The sequence below is a fragment of the Cupressus sempervirens genome, chromosome 3 (genome assembly GCF_028749045.1).
Source record: "Cupressus sempervirens isolate cs-2001-9-10 chromosome 3, ASM2874904v1, whole genome shotgun sequence".
Classification (NCBI taxonomy): Eukaryota; Viridiplantae; Streptophyta; class Pinopsida; order Cupressales; family Cupressaceae; genus Cupressus; species Cupressus sempervirens.
This window is the reverse complement of record NC_143120.1, coordinates 464,182,543-464,205,971: the sequence shown is the minus strand read 5'-3', so window position 1 is coordinate 464,205,971 and position 23,429 is coordinate 464,182,543. Positions and strand designations below refer to the sequence as shown.

Genomic DNA, 23,429 nt, shown 5'->3' with positions numbered 1-23,429 from the left:
GTCTTTTGTTTCAGGTGTTTCTGTTCTTTTCAGCATTGGTATCAGAACTTCAGAAGAGATATTATTCATCACAATATGTTACACTTTCTTGGCTTGTTGTTTGAGATTATTCTGTACTTGTGATATTGCTATCAGGTATCAATTGTGTAGATTTCAAGTCAAACTCATTGACCCATGTATTATAAGTAGTGGTTATAATGTATTCTCACATGAGAATGAATGGAACACTTAGTAGTTAGTACTCATTGCATCTAGGTTATTCTCACAGAGGTGGAGCATTTGGCCTTACCGGAAGGTCAACCATTCCAACTGAAGTGTGCTTTACAATGGAGTTTCTTTTAACGTTAAGCCTGCGTGGCTTGCAATCCCATTTGCAAAATCTTCAGCATGTGTCTTGCCTTATGAACCATTCATAATATAGTCCGTTTAGCTTATCAATTCATTATTCTATACTTTCTAAAATTGGAATTTTTTAAAGACTCTTGCTTCAAGTATATTCTTAGCACTTACCATAGTGCTTTTCTCAACATGAACGAACATTTGCAATACTTTTTATATACTTTGATTTTAGAATCTGGCTTCAGAAACTGCATAATTATAGTCATATTTGTATATACTGTATTGGGTTTTGGTAGCGTGAAATTCTGTCAGGCTCTTTATTTACTGGATATAATAATACTGACAACAGGATTTTGGCAATTCTAGTATCGCAGGAAGAGGCTAGTAATTCTACTGCCTCAGCAAAGAATTTGAAGAGAATGACATCAGAAACAGTTCCATCCAAGTTAATAGATCTCTCAACCAAGGAGAAGAAACATCCTTCAGATGTGTCAGATATGATGGAAAAAGGAAAAGAAAAATTTCCATCTGTTCATTCGGAACATGCTTCCAAATTAACAGAAGAATCAGAAGCAAATCAAGTGAAAGGATCTCTTCCAGAAGGATTTTTTGACAACAAGGATGCAGATCTGCGTGCAAGAGGATTGGAACCTGTTAAATATGACATCAAGTAAATTCTTTTTTCTTTCTTTAACGTGAATTCAGTATATCTCTTCATTTCTTGTAGAAAAACATAATTATTGTTACGCTTGTAGTTGTAACTTATGCATCCTTTCAAATTTTTGATTATTGAGTTGAAATTTGAACCAGGTTTGAAGAAACCCTCCATTCAACATTAATATATCTCAAGAGAAATGCAATATCCTGTTTTAAAATTTCATTATTTTTGCTTTACATAAATATGCCACCCATCAATTGGGCTTCCAAATATTATTTTGTCTTTACTATACTTCTGGATATACATTTTCGATTGAATTTTCATAGACTCTTTGAAAATTTAAACTGATTTTTGGATATCTGCTGTGGTCTGCAGCTATTTTTTTTGTACAAATATCCTGAAACATTTTTTACTAGAGCCAGAAGTTTTTGTCCATAAACTTGATGAAGAAATTAAGGGTTTTTGTCCTCAAGATTGTATAGTCTTTAATTCATACTCCATGTAGATAAATAAATGATTATATCTGCTGAGTTGTCCTTTCTCCCCATTGATTTATCTTCTTATAGGCCTCTCTTTCCATCAAGGGTCGTAGCCCTTTGGGAATCTTTTGACATTTAGTTAATTAACAATTATTTAATATTTATTCTTCCTTTTGAGAAGTCGCTGCTATAGAAGTAGTTTCTTTCTTATAATATCTAATTGTGGATCACCTGCCTTCTTAACTATCATCTAGTATTAACTTGCATCTATAATTGATTTTGAATATTCAAACCTTGTTGGGATTGATGCACATATTAATGGAGACTTTTTGTCTGAGAGCACGGGACTTACACATCACAAGATTGCTCATACTCAAGCAATTTCAAATTGAAATGATTGCTCCTCCCTAGGTAGATTTTCTGCTTAACCAAATATTTTGGAAAACTTTATTTTGCTAAAGCTAGAAGTTTTCATCCATAAACTTGATGAAGAAATTAAGGGTTTTTGTCCTCAAGATTGTATAATCTTTAATTTATACTCCATGTAGATAAATAAATGATTATATCTGCCGAGTTGTCCTTTCTACCCTTTGATTTATCTTTTTATAGGCCTCTTTCCTTCAAGGATTGTAACCTTTTATGAACATCTTGACTTCTAGTTAGTTAATATTTTTTTAATATTTATTCTTCCTTTTGAGAAATGTCTGCTATAAAAGTAATCCCTTTCTTATAATATCTAATTGTGGATCACCTGCCTTCGTAACTATCATCTAGTATTGACTTTCATCTGTAATTGATTTTGTTAATATTCATATCTTGTTGGAATTGATGCACATATTAATGGGGAATGTTTGTCTGAGAGCATGGAACTTACCCTTACCCTTTCCAAGATTGTTTGTACTCCAGCAATTTCAAGTTGTGATGACAATAAGTGATTGCTCCTCCCTATATGGTATCTTCCATAGGTAGATTTTTTGCGTAACCAAATATTCTGGAAAACTTTATTTCTTAACATCTTTTCTTTCATGTCAAGGATTGCTTTTGGTTCAAAAATGAATCTACGCTCACCATCAAGGTTATATTTGAAAAAGGCATGATGTGCTGTTCCAGTACCTTATTGAGGTGGGATACATGAAAGCCTTTATGAAATTTACTATTTGTTAGTAGCTTTAACTCACGAGCTACCATCTGTCTTACATGCAATTAAGTCAATTAAGTCATGTCTTGAGCTTCTTTGCAACACTTCCCTTATAAGGTTGTAAGTGTAATCCTAGGAAAACCAATTCTCCAACTTCAAATATTTTTCTGTAACATGAAGTGATTAACATATAGCTTTTGGTGATTTTAGGCTTGTTGCAGAGTTTTCTTTGAGAGTTTTTACAACATCCATACTTCTTTGCACCACAACTCTTTTTCTTGGGACTCTACTACCTGCAAGAACTGCATCCACAAGTGATGCTTCCTCATTAGAAGATGGTGCTTTGAGTGGAGTTATATCCTATTGATGTATGGTGGGTGGGATTGCATCAATATTCTCCAAGATGGGGCCGTTTTAACCATGTTGTTTGTTGCCCAGTGTAATGATGGGAAATAGGATTCACAAGTTTTTGCATGCAAACTAGGAATTGGCCCTATTTCCTTTGATTACACTACGGGGAATGGATCCACTTGGTCCAATCTCAAATCTGATTAAAAAGGATTTGGCACAAGTTGACTTCAGCACTCCTTAATTGAGTTGAATATGAGCTGTGCATAGAAGTGAATTGGATGCAAGGTCTAGGCCTAATATTATGAAATTTACAGGATTTAACATGCACTAAAAGTCTCAGATCAGATATGCAAACATGGAATACATGTTGATGGAAGTTTAGTGACCACTTCAACATGTAGGATGAAATACATAATATCCTAGGATAGATCACCAAATATCAAATCCTCTCTTCCATGAGGATGCTTAGATGTTATACAATGTATATGATTGCATGATCAACTAAGACAACCTCAAGGTTCACTTAACTCAGTTATATGATGTGATTTTCTTGTAATTACTTTGGAACTTATGCTATTTATTCAATGGATATCAACTATGTTAACTATGTCTAGGCAAACAAACTACAAATAGGCAAGGGTTTAAAGATTCTAATGTAATCCTAGAATGCAAGAGAATCAATGTCTTTGTGACTCTATTAGTCTTATTCTAGTGGTCAACCCACCAAGGTAGTGCAATCTTTTAAGGTAAATGGTAGATATTCAAACTACTACCATTACATCAACACCATCAATGGATGCATAATGTGCAAGCAATAATCAAAGTAAAGGTCATTAATCTTCTAGTTTTCTAGGGGAGGCAAATGTTTAATCAACAAATTGCTAGTGGTTTGGATTAGGCGAGTTTCACAAAGCTTAATTCATAGTTCTTTTCATCCAAAGAGACAACTTAAAACAAATTCTAAACTAAATATTCAAAACAAATCCTTAACTCTATAAGGAAATGTAGAAACCATGCAAAACTTCAAAATAATTCAAGTAATCCATTATGAAGATCAACAATGAATTATGAATAATTATGGAAGAACTATAGCAATATTTTCGCCAAGTCTCTCCGTTACAAATGATTCAGGTTGCCTTTTTATAAGGGCTCTAAGTATAACGAACTGCCTAGATTGATTTGGAATGAACGGCAAAGATTAAGCCAACACAACCCTAATTTAACTAGTAGCTACAAGCATTAAATGCTGGAACAATTATTTGTGAAATTCAATTTGGATGTCTTGAACACACTTGGATTTGTATCTTGACTTGTTCTTCAACTTGGAAACACCTTGCTTGCTCAATGTACAACTTGTGGTTTGAGCTCTCCTTGTTCTTGATATTGGAATCACGCTCGTAGTTGAACTTCTCAACTATTGGTTGTCTCCACTCAAACTTTGACTTGAAACTTGTCTTCCATGCTCGGTCTACCATTTCACCTTGCAAAACAACATCATTTTGTCAAACATTGGAATTTCATATTTTTCATAGCAAAAGGTTACATCTTAAGAATTCAAGTTCTTGATGAAGGTATTCTCAAAGAGCATAACCTTGAATTGAAGTCTATGTTCCCTTGAGTTTCCGGTACGGGGATTGTGGGACGGGTTTCTGGGACGGCAACTTTATTTGGTGATTTTGGGGACGGGGTGGGGGATGGCAAATGGAGACGGTTATATATATATATATATATATAGATGGGGAAATTTTAAAATATACATTGAAATTTGCAAATATACATGTCATTCATATGAAACTAAGCACAAAGCATGTCATTTAAACATTATAGAACCATAACATAGAACATTTGAATGCCATCTAGGGAATAATATCCGATTTCAGTACTCAATTGTCAAAATGCATATCAATATTAGTGAACAATATCATAATGATAAATCTGAAAATCTAAATCTAAATATGCCTAAAGCCATACGCCCAAAGGCTAGAGGGCTGCCATAAAGTAATAAGTATCAATGTATCATAATCACGTTCACGTTCAACATAAAAAACATAGCATACTGCTGCTCCTATTCTCCCTCTACCACATTTGGAGGGGTGGGGCCAACCTCGGCGACCTAGTAAGGATCCTTAAAATTATTTTTTAATATTCAATTTTTAATTTTTTTTTGAGTTAAAAAAAAAAAAAATTGTTTTAAAAAAAAACATTTGGGGACGGCTGGCCATACCCAGCACGGTTGGGGGACGTCTAGGCGTCCCCTTTCCATACTAGGGACTGCTAGCCGTCCCCCTTTTTTTCCAGCCATCTCTGAGTTTCGGGGACGTCCCCTGGTAATTTTCCTTTTTTGGGGACGGTTGGGGGACGTCCCATACCCGTCCCCCCATCCCCGGGACGTCTCTGTTTCTGAAACTCCTGTTTTTAGGCTGGGTACGTGTCCCTGGGGAACATAGATTGAAGTGCAAGAGTGAATTTAATTAAACTCCAAGACTCGATCACATCGAAATAAAATTAAGAACCCATCTTTAAATAATTCAATTGGCAACTCAATTTTCATTCGATTTATTCATTCAAAATGCTTTCACAGCCCTCTACTATCCACGGATTGCATAAGAGACTAAATTCATTTTGCTGTTTGTGATAAAATTCTGAGTTTGAAGCCTAGATCTGGAACTTGTTGGAAATTATAAAGTACCCAATTTATTTTCAGATTTGTGCTATTTCAATGTATATCTGCAATTCAAGAGTGAATTTACTTAAACTCCAAGACTCGATCACATCGAAATAAAATTAAGAATCCATCTTTAAATAATTCAATTGGCAACTCAATTTTCATTCGATTTTTTCTTTCAAAATGCTTTCACAGCCCTATACTATCCATGGATTGCATAAGGGACTAAATTCATTTTGCTGTTTGTGATAAAATTCTGAGTTTGAAGCCTAGATCTGGAACTTGTTGGAAATTATAAAGTACCCATTTTATTTTCAGATTTGTGCTATTTCAATGTATATCTGCAATTCCTATATTTAGGCCTGATTTCCTATGATAAAATTTGGACTTGTGCTAATGATTGTCCTTGATTTTCAATGCTCTCCAAATCTGATTTCAATCTGTAGTTCAATGTATGGTTTGCTTGTAATCAATCAATGTTTTCCTCCTTACATTTAGTTGTTCGGTTTCTCCTTGTAGCAGACTTATTTAGCTTTTTTCCATGAAAATTAGGGGCCCTTTGGACAAAGCAGCAATCAAGAGCTCGTTGGGCAAGACCTTTTGGTGATATTGGAAATCACTTGAAGATTGGGCAAATGCATATGGTTATTATCAGAAATCATATGATGATTGGGCTATAAGTATATAGAGGCAAATTAGTTTTCACATGTTGATTAGCCTAAGCCATCGAATGTTTTCAGAAATCACCATGGAGTGCCAAGTACTTAAACATTTTCCAAAATCAGGTATGAGTTGGGCATGATTATGCGGTGTTTTTTGGAAACCGCCATGTAGTTGGGCTGAATGCATTGCAACATAGAGTTGATTTCACATTTGAACTGGGCAGTTCACATCTGTTTCTCAGAAATCTTCTTTGAAATGGACAAAAAAACCTTGCATTTTTCCATTTGTCAAATCAAAATTCAAAGTGAAATAGGCGTTTTATCATGTCTTACTTGGAACTTGCCTTTTTTTCCTCTTTCATTAAGTTTGAATTTGATCTTTTACACTTGACTGCTGTTGCCTGAACTCAAATGTTTGGGCATGGAATTCAATTTGGTTTGGGGCTCAACGTCTTGACTTAGCTGAGTTTGTCAAACCCATGGACTTGACTTAAAACATTTCTACAAGTGGCTGATCAAGAGTCAATTCTAATTTTTTCTTAACTTTACAAACTTTGCCTTTTCCTTGATGATGAATGGATCAAGTTTTGAAACATTACATTGTAATCTTCCTAAGGCTTAAACACCACAAATTTTCTAAGGCTTGAACTTGATGACCCAACTTGAGGGCTCCTTACTATTTCATGACCTAGATACCCAAGACTTGGACTCTGAAATGTTGCCAATCTACTTCTAAGCTAGCACCTATTGATTACCAAAATGAAAAAAAGTGGTCCTCATTTGCAATGTAACGATGGTGTTAAAAGGTCTCTACAACACAAATTTAGAATTGAGAAAGAGAGTAACAATCTTTGAGCTTGAAAGTGGAGGGCATACCTGTTTTGGACACCTTTGTTGAGGAATGGTGGATGTGGACAAAAGATGTGTTTTCTAGACCAGGTTGCTGTTTTGAACCTTCAGCCAAAATTTCATCAAAATAAAGTGTTAGATACTGATGGAAAAGATTGCCATTGTCCCTTCCTTTTCACCTCTACAAAAGTTGGTTTTGTAGGTCTCTATCTACTCTTCCCTTATCCTTTTTTTTAATCTTAACATCTTATTGTTGGAATACGAGGTTGATGGTTATCATTTGGTTGTCATTAATGTCAACATGGTAGTCATTAGTGTTAACATCCTTGTTCCAACCTTTGGTGGTTCGTTGGTGCATCGATGGTTGTATACTGCTTGGCTTCGAACAGATGAGGTGTATTGGTTGACTATGCATTAATTATCCTTCTCATTGATAATTTGTGCTTTGCATATTGTTTATGATTGTTGATTGTTGATTGAGCATTAATTGTTTTACCATTTCATGCCTTGGTGGTTGTTTGGATTGTCATGGTGACTACATGAAACTTATGTTTTGGGTTGATCCTTTGTGAAGGATGTGGATTATTCCTGTTCCAACAGCTGTGCCTAGCGTGTTCATCATATTTGTTGACACCGAAGATTGTGGTAGCGTGTTGGTGTGCTCGAGGATCATTTTATTTGTCAAGATGGTGGGTCTCATCTTAAATTGTTTTGGCCAATAGGTTTATGGCGAGAGTTTGGTATATTTAATTAATTCATTTCAAGATGTATGTAATATAAGCATGTAAGCAATCAAGTGCGTTCATTTTTGTAATGAAGTGCGAGCTACTTATACAAGTTGATTGGAGAGGGGTAGGTAGTTCTTAACTAGAATTTGCAGAGGCCTCACAATGAGCCTTTCTATATTTGGGCCCTTTCTATATTTGGGCCATGGCTATTCAGGCAGTTAGCTTTTCGACAATACCATTTGTTCAGGTAGTTACCCTTGTACTAAATCACCTATTTGGTGTCACCTTAATTGGTGTCATAGATTTTATTAGAATTAGCTTCTCCATGATTTTTCTCAAATTGGGATTTCCTTATGTAAATCTGGTGTTCATTGTGTCGGTGTACCTATGCCTTTAATGGTTATCTGTTGATGGTGTATTATTGTGCCTTAACCAAAAGATTTTAAGTAGCAATGGATGTATGCTAACCAATAATTGGAAAAGTTTATTGTTTGTGCAGGAATAACTGATTCACTCCCTCTCTATTTTTAAACCTGTTCAACAATTAGTGTGAGAGCCAAGTTCCTCGATTAGAGCTTAATTGCTTGAGGCAGATTCAATAGTGCACAAATTGAATATCCCTATGTTTGATGGATCAAATTATAGTTAATGGAAAGATCAAATTAAAGGATACCTGGTATCGATTGGAAGTTACAGAAGTTGGAAACATGTGGAGACAAAAGTATTTGTTCCCTACAAATGGCTTGTAGACAACAAATGAAATCGAAGCGTATGAGGATAATGATAAGGCAAGGTATGCTATTACTAGTGCTTTATCTAAGTCAGAACTTGGTAAAGTTATTTCTTTGAAGACTGCTTATGTAGTATGGGAAAAGTTGAAAGAGATCTATGAAGGAAACACAAAAGTAAAATTATCTAGGAAGTTGACTGCTAAGAGACATTATGAGAATCTTAGAATGGAAGATGGTGAGGGTATCGAGAACTACTTTTAGAGAGTTGAGAGTGTAGCTAATAATATCAAGGATCAGGGTGACAATATAACGGATAAAGACTTTATGGAGAACTTGATGACATTGCTTGACAATTACAATGATAAGGTTTTGGCTATAGAAGAAGTGTATGATGTGCAAAAATTTACAAAAGAATAATTGTTTGGTGCTTTGTTGGATTTTTATTTGAGAAATTTTGACATTGACAAGAGCAAATCTGAGAGAACTTTCAGAGTACCAAAGGTTGAGGATGAACTTGATGGTGATGAAGATGAAGAACTCAAAGCTAATTTTGCAAGAGATTGAGGAAATGTACCAGAAAGTACAAAGGTCTGTTACCCCTAAAAAAGCTTTAGGTGTGGTAAGGTTGGTCATTTGGCTACTAGATGTCCGAAGAAGGGTCCTTGGCAAAAGCTAAAAAGATTCAATAAAAAGGCTTAATATGTGAATAAGAATGGTAGTATTTCGGATGACGAGTCAGATAGGGAAGATTGTCTATTTTATGCTATAGAAAATAAGGAAGATGGTAGATGTGAGATTGACATTTATGATATTTTAGTAATGTTGATGATGTTGAAACTGTTTATGTGTTAGGAGGAATAATAACAAATGATTGATTGATAGTGGTTGTTCTCATCATATGATTGGAGATAAATGCAAATTTGTTACATTTGAAAAATACGATGGTGGTCCTGTTAGATTCAGTGATGACAAAGAAACTTATATTGTTGGCAGAGGTTTAATTTCTTTTGATGGAAAGAATTACACTAACAATGTTTACTTTGTGAAGGGTTTGTATTATAATACGTCGAGTGTTGGACAAATGTGTGAGAATGGTTATGATGTCATTTTCAAGAATGAAGGTTGTGAGATCAGGAAGAGATCTGGTGAGTTGATTGCAATCGATAAGAGGAAGGCAAGAACATGTATACATTAGGAGCTACCGAAGGATGCTTGATATCCTGGATCAATGATAGTTGACTTTGGCATAGAAGGATGTGTCATTAACTTTGACAACTTGGTGAGGATGAGTTCTTTACAAGCTGTTAGAGATCTACCTAGACTGTGCAAACCAAACAATACTATTTGCAAAGGATGTCAAGAAGGGAAGTAGAGGAGAGAAACTTTCAAGGCAAAAGGTCATTCATCTACTAGAGTGCTAGATCTTGTGTACACTGACATCTGCTGCCCCACAGGAACTGGAGGCTTTCTTGATGAAAGTTATTTCATGCTATTCATTGATGATTATTCTAGATTTACTTGGGTTGCTTTTATGAGAGAAAAATCGAAAGCATTTGATAAGTTCCAAGATTTTCAAGGCTAGAGTAGAAAATGAATGTGGTGAAAAGATTAAATGTTTGAGATCTGGTAGAGGTGGAGAATTTACTTTTGATGAATTTGAAAGATATTGTGAGAAGTATGGAATTAGGACACCATTATCAACAACCAAAACATCACAACAGAATGGTGTTGTGGAAAGGATGAACAAAACAATCTAGGAAGCAACAAGGACAATGGTGATAGAGGCTTATCTTTCAAATTTCTATTGCAAGGAAGTTGCACACATTGTTGTGTACACCTTGAATAGAGTTTTGTATTGGAAAAGATATTGCAAAACATCTTATAACTTCGGCATGGAAGAGCATCGACTGTTAAATACTTGAAGATATTTGGAAGCAAATGCTACTTTCGAAGAGATGAAGATAATTTGGGCAAGTTTGATAGCAAATCTGGTGAAGGTATATTTCTGGGTTACTGCTCCAGAAGCAAGGCATATCCATGTCACAACAAAAGGCTAAACAAAGTTGTGGAGATTGCAAATGTGAGATTTGATGAAGACTTTTAGAAAAAAATATGAGAAGTTTGTTGATTATGAATCGAATGCAGAGGAAAGAACAAAAGAAAACAAGGTTATTGGATTCTTGTCTTTATGCCATGCAAATGATGATGGCAACAATGTCATTTTCTACGTGTTTCAAATTTAACCTGAATATATACAAGAAGCACAAAATCTTGATTTATTTGCATCTTCATAATTCTCATTAATTGGTATGATACCACAGTATCACGATGAAAATAATTTGTATTCCACAACTGATGTTGTTGAGGGATATATTGTTGATAAAAGTATTGAATGATTGAAAGGCTGGCTACCCGGGATTCTCAGACATACGAAAATGAATGATTCTCTCTCGAAAGTTATTGATTTTTGTCTTCCAATCAATTATCCCTACAAAAGTCAACCACAGTAGCTCTTTTTATATTCAACACATAATGTTGAAGTGTATTAGTTCAGAATTGTCTTCTCTTGATTATTTAGTATAGTTGACTTGATTGTTTAGTAAAGTTGATACTTTTGCAGATGAAAGCAGAAATGCATATTTGAAGAGTAGCTATTGGTTGCCAAGTGATGGTAAATACGAAGTATAAGAGAAATATGTACGCTAATGAATGATGCAGGGATGAATGGAAGGAATTTCAGAAGACCATTCAAGAGGATTTGCAGGAAGTAGATTATCGCCTGGAAGAAGAGGAGGTACAGGCTGTTGGATTATTTTCTCGATTTATGTTTTTGGTTTACGGATCTTTTATTCTCCGATTTGTTTCATGCATTTGGGATTGTAGATGGCTAGTTTTCGTGTTGATGAGTTTGTATTTCTCTGGTCAGCCATTCTCTAAATTGTTAGATATGAGTTACCCAATGTATGGCACTAATGGTATGGAGCTCTGTTTACAGTTTGATGCTGCTGAGGTGAGAGAAGAGATGGAACTTATAGAGCAGAGTTTTGCTACTTAATATTCTCTTGCAACATGCTCTACTTATTTCTTTTGTCATCCTTTCTACAATGACGTTTGTATCTGAAAGGTGTTATTCTTGTTCTGCTTTATTTAATTTGAATAATGGTTTTGCAGGGCATATGTGGAGCGTGTAGAAATGTTGAAAAACAAGCAGCAGGAACTGTCAATGTTGAAAGATTCCACACAAGTGAAATCTCCCTCGTATATGGGGGCAGAAAGTAGTGATGTTTCTTTAAGTGATGAAGATGAAAATGAGAATAACTACTTGATTGATTGGAGAGCTAAGCGCTTCTAGATCATAAATTAGTACTGAAAAGTAAAATTTGTTGGGGGAAGATGCTTGTAATTTGATGCACGGAGAGAATTACATGATTATGTTTATTTTGTAATTCATTAACCTTTCTTTTTGTTTAATTAATCTGTGTAATTTTTTTTTTTTTTGTAAGATTAAGCCATGTACTTGTTGCTGTTGTCATTGTTCTTGCTCTCATTCTCATCGCTTCCATTGTTGTTGCATGTTTCTTAAAAAATTTCTGTTATTTTCTGAGTACAATTTGCTACCTAAAGTGGTGAAGGCATTGAAAACCAGCTTAGGGAACCCTTGAGCATTTTTATATTCTACTTTCATCCAGTCACCAATAACAATTTTTGGATGGCTTGAGCTATTGTTAGCCTTGAATAGGTCTTTTCTCAAAGTATCGATTCTCTGCTGAAATGGCCAGATGCTGGTTCTGGTGCATCATTCTCCCAGGAAGCAAATCCTGGGACTGGGTTCTTTGTGGATGCGCTTCTTAGGAGCATCTGGGAAGCATCCGGATGCATCTAGAGAGCACCCGTGGCCAAAAAGCTTTTTAGATGCCAATTTTAGCATGTATTTAATTGATGATGATGAGAATGTGGATTTTTAAAAAAATCCTTATGATTCCGAATGACTGAATTTGATTAGTGAAACTTGACTTTTGACTCTTGATTGATCAATATGAATCATGAACTAAGTTTTGCTATTGTAATTCAAATTGCATTGGAATCTTGAACTTGAGTAATTTTAAATTTACTAATTAGTTACTTTAATTTGTATATTTGTCACTTTGTGTTTGCGAAGTTCGAAGTTGAACTATCAATGGTGAAGTATCATGCTATGGAATGGTTTATTTTTGGTACATTTCTTGCATTTTTTTCTATGCTAGAAATTAAAATATACATAATTTCATGTTAAGAAGACAAGTTGCTTTAAAAACAATTATATCCTAGCAATTGTATCTATACATCAATTAATAATAAGACATGCCACCTTTGAGACCAATTAGGCATTTAATAAAAGAATGTGCATTTATAATTTGGATAATGAAACCCAAATGTTGAGAGTGTAGTATATTTTTCATATTATGAATTAATATTTATGATGTTTTCACATGAGTAAGACTATGGTATTAACTATACTTAAAGAAGGCTTATAATTTACCAATTTACGTCCTCAAGATTATGGAGATTGTTTTGTATCTTCAATGTCACAGTGCTCAATCAATAAAACGTAACAACATAATGTGGTTATAATTCTTATGTCTCAATCATATCTTGAACCCTTCATTCTTAGAAGGGGATAACGATGTGGTAAGAACTAGTTGTCTCCTTACATTTTCTACTTTAATGTCCCCTTTCTATAGCCATTTACCTTTGAAGTGTCGTTAGCCTTTTTCACCATGGTCTTGTGGGCTAACTAGTCTTTGCCAAGGGTCAGTATGAGTTTTGACATATACATTTTCACTTTCAGACATATTGCAATAGAAATAGAGGGATTCTTGATACTTACTCTTTATAGTTAGTTGGGGTTTGTATTTTGAGGTTTCAAATATTGGACTTTGAGTGTCTTGTTGAGAGCTTTCCAACAAGCTATTATGCAGGACTTCATAAGTTTGACATGATATTTATTGTAATGATTTAAGATTAAATTGTTTTAATAAAGTGACTTTTAAATTAAAAAGAGGAATTATTAAGTCATTCTATCTTAAAAAGTTATATTATTCTCTTAAATGGAAGAAGACAATTAAAGGAAAATATAAGAAAAATGAAGAGAGAGACAAGGGAATGTGAATACTCATCCTATTGTGCTCAAAAGGAGATGCGGGAGCTCATTTCTAACAGGGTTGTTATTGAGTTTTGGATTTCTTCTCTCTCGGAGAACTTTTGGGAAGCTACAACTTTCAACAAATGAGAGGACGAAAACCTTCAAGCTTGGACAATGGGTGGAAACCTATTGTTGGATGGAGACATCACATGGATGTTTTACATTGTATTTCATGTTCATCTTATTTTGTTATCCAGTCTTGCTGAAGTTACTATAACTATGATTGGATGTGAAAGTCATTTTGTCGAAAATTTCAAAGAAATATTATTTCTGAAAATGTATTTCCATTGTAGATTTATTGCAAATAATTTTGAGACTTGTTTTTATCTTATTGTTTAATGAGGTTCTGTTGGTAAAATGCAAAATATGTTGCACAAATTAATTTGTTTAATTTTTTTGAGATTTTCTTTTTGAAAAGTTGGACAAATATCCAGTCACAGATATTACATCTACATGTTTGTATCTACATTCACAAGTAGCATTTAATTGTAAATGTTAGTTGCAAATTTTATCAAGTTTAAGAACCAAGTCTTATAGGAATATGGGTTATAGAGTAAGAAAATTGAAACTAGGATGCTTACAATATTACTACCATCGATATTGCAGAGTGTATTTGTTATATGAAGAAACAAATGTAGCATTTTGAATTACCTAGTGTGCCTTAAACATGGACCATGCTTGATGCATGTTTATAGGCATTTATATGTATATGGGAATAAAAAATGAACTTAAGGAGCTTTATTAGGAAGATGTCCTTTATTTTTTTTTTGTGATAATCGATATAATATTGAGCCCTATTAAAGCAAGATGACACTTGAAGACTTGGAGAGGTTCGAAATAATCTTGTATCATATCATTGTTATGTCTCCATGACATATATTGACCTCTTCAATAAATTTAACTTGATAGAGGAACTATTATGGGAATCGATGATACTATGGTTGTGTTGGTTGATTGCACGTTTGCCTAAGAATAATGGCCAGGGTAAGGAAACATCCATGTTGCAATGCTTATAAGCTTTTAAATATTTGTGATACTAAAAATGTTGAACATAGTTTAATAATGAGACAATATCACTATGTATGTAATAGTTGACCATTTGGAAGTTATATTGTAGTGACAATATGAGTAATACACTTATCCAATGCCATTTTATCCTTGTCTTTATACAACAACAATATCTATTATATATTTCTAGAATGATATTTGGGCATTAGGGTTAATGATTTTATGACTACAGTATGATCTATTGATTCCTTAAATATAAGAACCTCAATGTTGAAACTATATTTGAACTTTTAATGAAATTTCTTTCGTATGGGTTTTGTGCTAATCAAGGTAAATTTGGGACAAGAAAAAAGCCCAACTTCTTGTTGATATGAAGAAACCTTGAGAACTTGTGTGTAGGTATCCTTTGAGAAGACTTGTGAGAACTATGTGTAAATTTGACCCGTTTGGATGCATGAACATAGGAGGCACTCTGACGAAGGATACCTTTGTGACCTCAAGTCCATAGGGGAGGGTTTAGTGGGGAACAACTCTAGGGATTGGGTTTAATCCTTGTTTAACCTTTCATCTTTAGTAGGCTTCATATGAGGCCGAACTAGGTAATAATGGTTATCAAAGAGTCAAGAAACCAAATAAGATATGTTTAATACATAATGTGCTTGAATAAAAAGATAAAATAAGTGATTGTGACAACTACCTTATAGTCGATAGGATGACTACGTTATAGCCAATATCTGCTTAATGTTATGGGTTGAGTTGAGACCATAATGTGGTGGTTCGATGAAATTATTATGTGTTTGGGATATTTAATCCTACACTTATAGGAATATGTGTTGGTACTTCTCGATCATTGAATTGTGATCTACTTGTTCTAAATTAGTGAAATCTTTTCCAATTGTAATGCTAAGCCAAGTACAAGCGTTGACTTTTACAACAAAAAATGGAGTGAGGACCCTATGTGGGCATGATAAGTAGAGGTTTTTATTCCTCTAGTAATGTATTCTAGTTCTCTCTCCATATGAGGTAATCATTGACTAATAAAGCTTATGACTTGTTTATGATAAATTTATCTACTCATGACTGACCATAGTCAAGGAGCATATTATGTCACTATCAATGATACTACCTAGCTAGCAAATGGTTATCGACAGTTGCATTTAGGCGAGGGATACTGACATTGATCTAGGAAATTGGATTGATTTTGCTAGGGGCATGTGGTTCTTGGGGGCCAATTTCATGTTGGCAAAGCACATCTTCATTGTTTTTGATGGACTTCAAGGAAAATAACTTCTAATGAAGAATATGTAGGTGATAATTTGACCAACCTCATGAAATGACATTTGGCTTAGTTTGAAGTGGAAATGGTATAATTCACCCTGTTGGGTTGAGAATGGAGCCTAGGTGTAGTATAGGATGCACCTAATGCTCTTTCCAAATATCCACTAGTAAAAAGGCTAGGGGAGGAAGTGGGCCCACAATGTAGTCTACAATGCACCAATGTTCATTCTTTTTTGGATGCACTATATATGGGAAACAATTAGCCATTGCATATGAACTATTTATTGTTGTCTTATGATTCATGCCTACGAAAGCCATTATAGTCTTTGTGATGCATGTTGGAGCTACTCACTATGTATGTGATGTATGTCAAACTAGTATGCTTTTGTACCTATGATGAGCATGAGGTAGTCCTTTGTATATGATATGCGTGCTCGAGATAATGACTACACTATTTGTGACGTGACCTTCATGTGTATACATGTGAGTTGGTAAATTGATTATATGATGCTTATAGCTTTTTTTTACAACTTCTAAGGAATGTGATCCTAATATGTCATATCATTTCCAATTTCAAGCTAAACTTAGTCTTTCTTGGCTTGCATTCATGAAAAGTGTAGCCTCTCCTATCCATAAGTGTTTGAAGTTTACTCATAATGCATAAATAATCATTGTTAATCATAATCTCTATTGACCTTGATATCTTTTTGCCTTGTATGCCTCAACCAATTCAATCAGGCAAAGCCAATCTCTTTCTATCATAGTAGACATACAAAATGAAGAGATTTACAAATGCAGTGATCTTAAAGATATTCTATCTCCTTGTCATGGACCTTGAATTATCGTTACACCTACACCTCCTATATATACTTCTATCTTGCCTCCTATATCTTATAAACATTCAACTCATATTATCTTTCAACCTAGTGAGGTTTTGTATGTTCTTCCTCCTAAAGAAGAAAAGGTCTATGCATTTGATTGTTCCTAAACCAAACCAATTTTTTTAGCAAAATGAAACTTAACCACTTTTCTTGTGATTTTTTTCATAAACTTTATGCTAGAGTCTGCGAGCATGCTTCCCAAGAGCCTTCTTCACAAAAAAAATCCACTGATGCTTTTATCCCTTTTTATTAGCCTACACACAACCTAAAGGAGGGAATTAATTTGACAAAAGATGAAATTAAACAAACATGATTATTCTATTTGTATTTTGGATCTGGAGGGAAATCATAGTGATGAAAGTGGGGAAAAATAACCTCTAAGTTTGACTTGGCTTTACATAACAATAATCTCCCACTTGGAGAAGAACCGTTACGCCACTAAACTTCTAGTTCCCGCTAGATTGAAAAATCATCCTAGATTCTACTATTATGTATCATTTTTTTTTAGTCTAGTTGACCAACTTAAGATGAAGAGGAGTTCAAATTGTCTCTTTGCACTGCATTTGTCAACACATTTGATGGATTTTCATATGCATGTATCTTTTATAGCTTTAATTGTTCATCATCCAATAATGACCAAATAAAGTGGTACCACAATTGTATGTATTTGATCTTTGAATGTGAGATACAATTATTTGCAAGATAAATGACAGTCTAGTTATTTGCAAATACAATTTTTAGTTTGTGAGTGTCCCAAATCTTCAATGAAAAATTGTAGCCATATTGTCTTCTTAGATACCTCTATAGAGACAACATTCTTTTTCTTTGTAGTCGATAAAGCATTCACCTTGTGCAATCAAGAAATACAATTAATTGTTGTCCCACCAACGATAAACACATATCCTTTAATATTCTTCTTGGCATCTAAATTCCCTTCCAAATTTGAGTCAATATAACCTTATAAATCAATATTAGAGCCCCCTAAAAGTAAATATTTTCTAGATGTACCTCTCAAATACATGAGAATCCATTTTACTACATTCTAATGTTCAATTCTAGGATGAATCATATACCTACTAGCAAATCCTATATCATGTGCAATATCTGGTCTAGTACATACTGTGCAAGCATACATTATACTACTTTCAACTGAATAATTATTTAGCTTTGACATTTTATCTTCCTCATTTTGTATTTTTGGAAACATCTCCTTGTTCAATTTTGGATGACTAAGTAAAGATGTGTTGACAACTTTTTCTTCTCCATATGGAATATTTGCAACACCTTTTTAATATAATTAACTTGAGATAGAGTTATTTTTTTTGTTCTTTCTATCTTTGTAAACTTTCATATGAAATATTTGTTCTTTTTCCCCCAAACCCTTCATGGCAAATGAATGTGCTACCTGTTGTTTCAACTCTCTAATGTGATCAATGTTGGACCCTGCTACAAATATATCATCACCATATAAACATAAATAATTTAGCTACCATCATTTAACCTCTTAAAATAAACACAAGGGTCTGAATGACAATGAGTGCAGCCACACCTAATCATAAAGTTATCAAATTTAATATGCATGCTAAGTTCTCCTTTGACCTCAAATTATTGTGGTTTGTTTTATAAATAAATAAATAACTATAACTATAACTCTCTCTCTCTCTCTCTCTCTCTCTCTCTCTCTCTCTCTCTATATATATATATATATATATATATATATATATATATATATATATATATATATATATATATATATATATATATATATATATATATATATATATATATATATATATATATATATATATATATATATATATATATATATATATATATATATATATAGTTTTTCTTCAAAGTCATCATGGAGAAAATTTATTTTAACATCAACTTGTTCTAGATGGAAATCTTTAGTAGCCCCACAATACTTAAACCAATAATAAATAGAAGTCTTTTCTAACAATTGGAGAGGTTTTTTCATCAAAACCAATGTCATTTTTCTATGCAAATCTCTTTACAACTAACTTGTCTTTAAATATTTAGTTACCACCAACGTCATCTTCCAACCTATAAACCCATATATTTTGTAAAACCTTTTTACCTATAGGTAACTTACATAATTCTTAGGTCTCATTTTTGAGCAAGGATTCCATTTCTTTTATCATTGAAAGCTCCTAATGAAGCTTTGTACCCACACGCATAAATTCATCATATCCTTTTGGTTCACCAACATCTATGAATAAAATATAATACAAAGAGAGACAAAATCTTTCAAGAGGTATAGTTATCCTTGTTGTCTATCTACCATTCATTGGAATTTGTGGTACCTTTTGTTTATGCTGTTGTAGAGAATGAGGGATCACTTAACATCATCTTTTGGAGTATCATCCAGTAACAAATAATTATTTTAATTCTTCTCAATATGCTATAATAGATCTTTGTACAAAACTTTTTGATTGAATATGACATCCAAGTGCTTCTAAAAATTTCATGATTTTTCAAAACCCCAAAGTCTGTAACCAAATTCATCAAATTCCATGTCCAATATATATATATATTTATTTGATTTATGCTCTGTATTGGTTTATTTTTAGAATCTACATGTGCAAATGCTTCACAATAGAAGGTTCTGAGAAAAGAATAATTCACCTTCTTACATGTTCATGCTTCCTTTGTAATACCACAACCCAAATGAGTAGAGGGACCTCTATCAATTAAATAATTTTTTTTTTACAATCTTTACCATGTGTTCCAGGGTATCCTACCATGCAACCGCATACTCCTTGCATGCTTCATTATTGTCTTATTCATGAATTTAGCCACTCCTTTTTATTGTGGACTCCTTGGAATAATTTTCTGCCTACAAATACCATTAGAGGAGTAACACTCTTAACACTCTTTTTTACAATACTCATAGCCATTATCAGGATATGAGACATTTTATTATTTTACTAATTTCATTCTTTATCAAGATTTCCCATTTTTTTTGAAAGTTTCAAATACATCAAATTCATGTCCAAGGAAACAAATACACCCTTTTCCAGTTGCATCATTAATCAATGTATCATAATGCAAATAACCACCAAGAGAATATACTTGAGATGGTCCTGATACATTTGTATGAAAAAACTCTAATTCTTCATTTTTCTTTTTCTTCTAGGTCTTCAGAAAACTAACTCTTTTTTTCTTTCCATATACAATTTTCACAAAAATCTATATTGACACATTTTAGGCTAGGCAAATTTTTCTCTTAATGAATTAATCTTTTACCTTTTTCTATCGGTAGTGGGCCAACATCCCTTATTGGATTTGTAACATGGTTTACCAATGTCTTGTATCTTCTGTAAGTCTAGTGGTTGTATCAGACATTAATAGGTCAATATTTTGGCACAACAAAAATATTAGCAATTAACAAGTGGTACCAAAGTTTGGTCACATGTTTGAATCCTTACAGATTGCAGCAAGCAATGCTAGGAGGGGGGATGTTGGCAGTGGGCCAACACCCCTCATGGATTTGTCACATAGTTTAACAATCCTTTGTGTCTTCTATAAGTCTAGTGGTTGTATTAGGCATTAAAAAGTCAATCTTTTGGTGCAATGACAACTCTAATGGTTAACATTTTCACCCATGTGACCAAGTTTTTTGTGCCATAGTGCTATTTTAGAATCTACAATAACTGTTTCATGTTTTTCCCACTCAAGTGCATTAGTTGTTCCTGAATATTAACTTTTCATTGTAACAATTAAAGTAGAAGGAATTGTATGACCTGCACAAATATGTAAGGTGCCTACTTTGACACCTTTTGCTAATACTAAGGAACCTTTTGAAACTTTTTAATTTTAATTATTAAAAGTAACTCAACAAACCCTCATTACCTAGTTTCCTTGCTGAAATCAAATTTTGACCAAAACTTGAAACATGACTTATATCTTGTAGTGCTCAATGTTTCCCATTTTAAAACTTAATCTTAACTCTTTCCTTTACAACATTCTGATAGGGATCATTATCTCCTATATAAAGTAGTCTAAAATCCCCTTGGACATAATCAAGAAAATAATTTCTATGGGGTATAGCATGAAATGAAGCCCATGAATCTAAAACCCATGAATGATATGCATTTTCTAGGGAAAGAAGCAAAACATTCTCTTTAGATTTATTACTTGCAATATTTTCCTCCATATTTCCTTCTTGTTTGTCTCCTTCATCAGTTTTTCTTATGAGTTGATTCCCCTTAGTACCAACAATCTCTTGGTCCCCTAGATTGAGACCTCTTGCCCTTTGATTTTCCTCATGATTTCTCATGATTTCTAGAATTGTTTTCTCTCTCCTTTGATTTGCTTCTTCTTTCTACGATCAAAACTCTACCTGATGTGGATCCACCCAAGCTTTCTCTAAAAATCATCATCATATCTTAAGTATTTGAACTAGAAACAAAGTTACTAATAGCTATTACCAAGTCATTCCAGCTTTTAGGAAAATAACAAAGAATAAAAAGACTCCTAGAATATCACCAAAATCATCATCATATCTTAAGTATTTGAACTAGAAGAAGTTACTAATAGCTATTACCAAGTCATTCCAACTTTTAGGAAAAGAACAAAGAATTAAAAAACTCCTAATTTCTTCATCAAAATTGGCATTTACAAAAGATAATTGACTAGTAAGCATATTATACTCATTCAAATAATCAACAACTACCCCACCTTCTACTAGCTTCATACTAAATAAATGTTTCATGAGAAATACCTTATTAAAGAAAAAAAAACTTTTATACAACTTCACTAGTGTTTCCATCAACTCTTCAGTTGACTTTTCTTTTTTAATATTAAATTCGACTGATTGTTATAGGATTAAATGAATATTGCCAAGTGCCTTTTTAAAAAAATATCCCAGTTCTCATCTAACATATTTGGGCCTTTCTTAGATTTTCCTCCTAGTTCCCACCATAAATTCTTTTGAAAGAGATAGTCTGCCATTTTCATTTTCCATAAATGAAAGTTCTTCCCATTAAACTTCTCAAGCTCCAACTTGCCCTTGTATGCAAGTACTCCCAGTCAAATGTGAGACCTTTATGTAGAGGATAAATGAAACAACCTCTCTCTGATACCTCTTGTTAAGATTAGAAGAGAAAAATATAATAGTTACATACAAATATAACTAATAATATAAATGAATAAAGCACATAGAAGTGGAATTAAATACACAAAGATTTAATGTGGTTCGCCCAATCTTGGGCTACGTCCACCAAATAAAGAGTCCAATATTATTATCCAATGAATCAGTTTGATTACAATCTGCAATATTTTGTAACTGAGTATCACTGCAAGAAGCTACTAATTTTTTCCATTAAAAAACCCCTAACCTTAAGCCATTTGAAATAAGACTTATGTCAGTTATAAAATTAGGGTTAGATTATGTCAGCCACTAGAAAAAACAACTCCTTACACATTTACAATAATAAAGTTATTTTCACCCTTGCATTGCACTATCCCTCAACCTTTCCTTGTGTCACAATAAGGAGTGTTTCCCTCGAAGAATCATAGAAAAATATATGGGGGGAAATCACGTGGACAAAAGTGGGGGAAACTAACCCACTCTTTATTTGATTATGCCCCACATATGAAAAAAATTCATCTTAGGACATGATCATCCAAGTATTTTCCCCAACTGATGGTGTAACTAAGAATACTATGCATGTATGTATAAGAGACATATTAGTTATTATGTTTTCATTAATGTCGAGTCTTAGTTTATTAGACATTATGCTAATTCAGTAGAGTGCCATATCATTTGATTGATGAAAAAGATTTAAAGAAAGTATGTTGATGACATAGTATTGAGTTGTACGGTATTCAATGGACACTTGGATGAGTTAGAAAGTGATAATGTAATATTGGTTTGATTATTTTACAATAATGTAATCTTTTAATGTAATGAGCTATATAATTTAAACCAAGTTACAAGCTGAAAGAAGAAAGATAGTGTTCATTGAGTGACTGCAATTATCACTGGGCAATTGGCGAAGCAAGTTAAAAAGTTAAGTGTTAACCAAGCAAGTTTGGTATTGACCGAGTGATGTATTGCCTGAGTGAAATGTTATGTTCACCAAACAACAATAAGAAGAACATTATTATAAAGATGGAATATGAGGCTGACTTTTGGTAAAATTAAAGAGTGTTTGAGAAGTTCAAATATGCAAGTCAAAGTTTGCTACAAAATCTAGGGTTGAAAAAAATACAATGAAGAAATGATGATGGAGATTGAAGAAGGATAAGGATGAGCTCAAAGTTATATGAAAGTTATATTTGTCAGGTGTCTAGATACATTATGTGTGTTATGAATATGAGATTGAAGCTTATGTTTAAGCAACAAAATTTGGAAGTAGAGAGATTACTATTTAAGGAGAAGTTGAAGCAAGCTTTTGGTTGTTGATCGTTGGTGAAATAGTTGGAGAAAGAATATCAAAGTGCAAAGTTGTT

The 23,429-nt window shown here is 33.4% G+C and overlaps 1 protein-coding gene across 4 annotated transcripts in view; it reads left to right on the top strand.

Annotated features, from left to right (window-relative positions):
* The window catches only part of LOC149567132 (protein ABA AND ROS SENSITIVE 1-like), a 47,143-nt gene extending 35,072 nt beyond the window's left edge, over positions 1-12,071 (top strand). Inside the window, exons 4-7 of one of the 4 annotated variants that reach the window (XM_089820329.1) lie at positions 706-1,009; positions 11,319-11,394; positions 11,527-11,610; positions 11,772-12,071. In XM_089820329.1, coding sequence (XP_089676455.1) covers positions 706-1,009; positions 11,319-11,394; positions 11,527-11,610; positions 11,772-11,879 — 572 coding nt within the window. In that variant the 3' untranslated portion in view covers positions 11,880-12,071. Of the gene's footprint in view, positions 1-705; positions 1,010-11,318; positions 11,395-11,526; positions 11,641-11,769 lie in introns of all 4 variants that reach the window. The other 3 variants (XM_089820330.1, XM_089820332.1, XM_089820331.1) reach the window with 3 other exon arrangements.
* Positions 12,072-23,429: the final 11,358 nt, after the last annotated feature.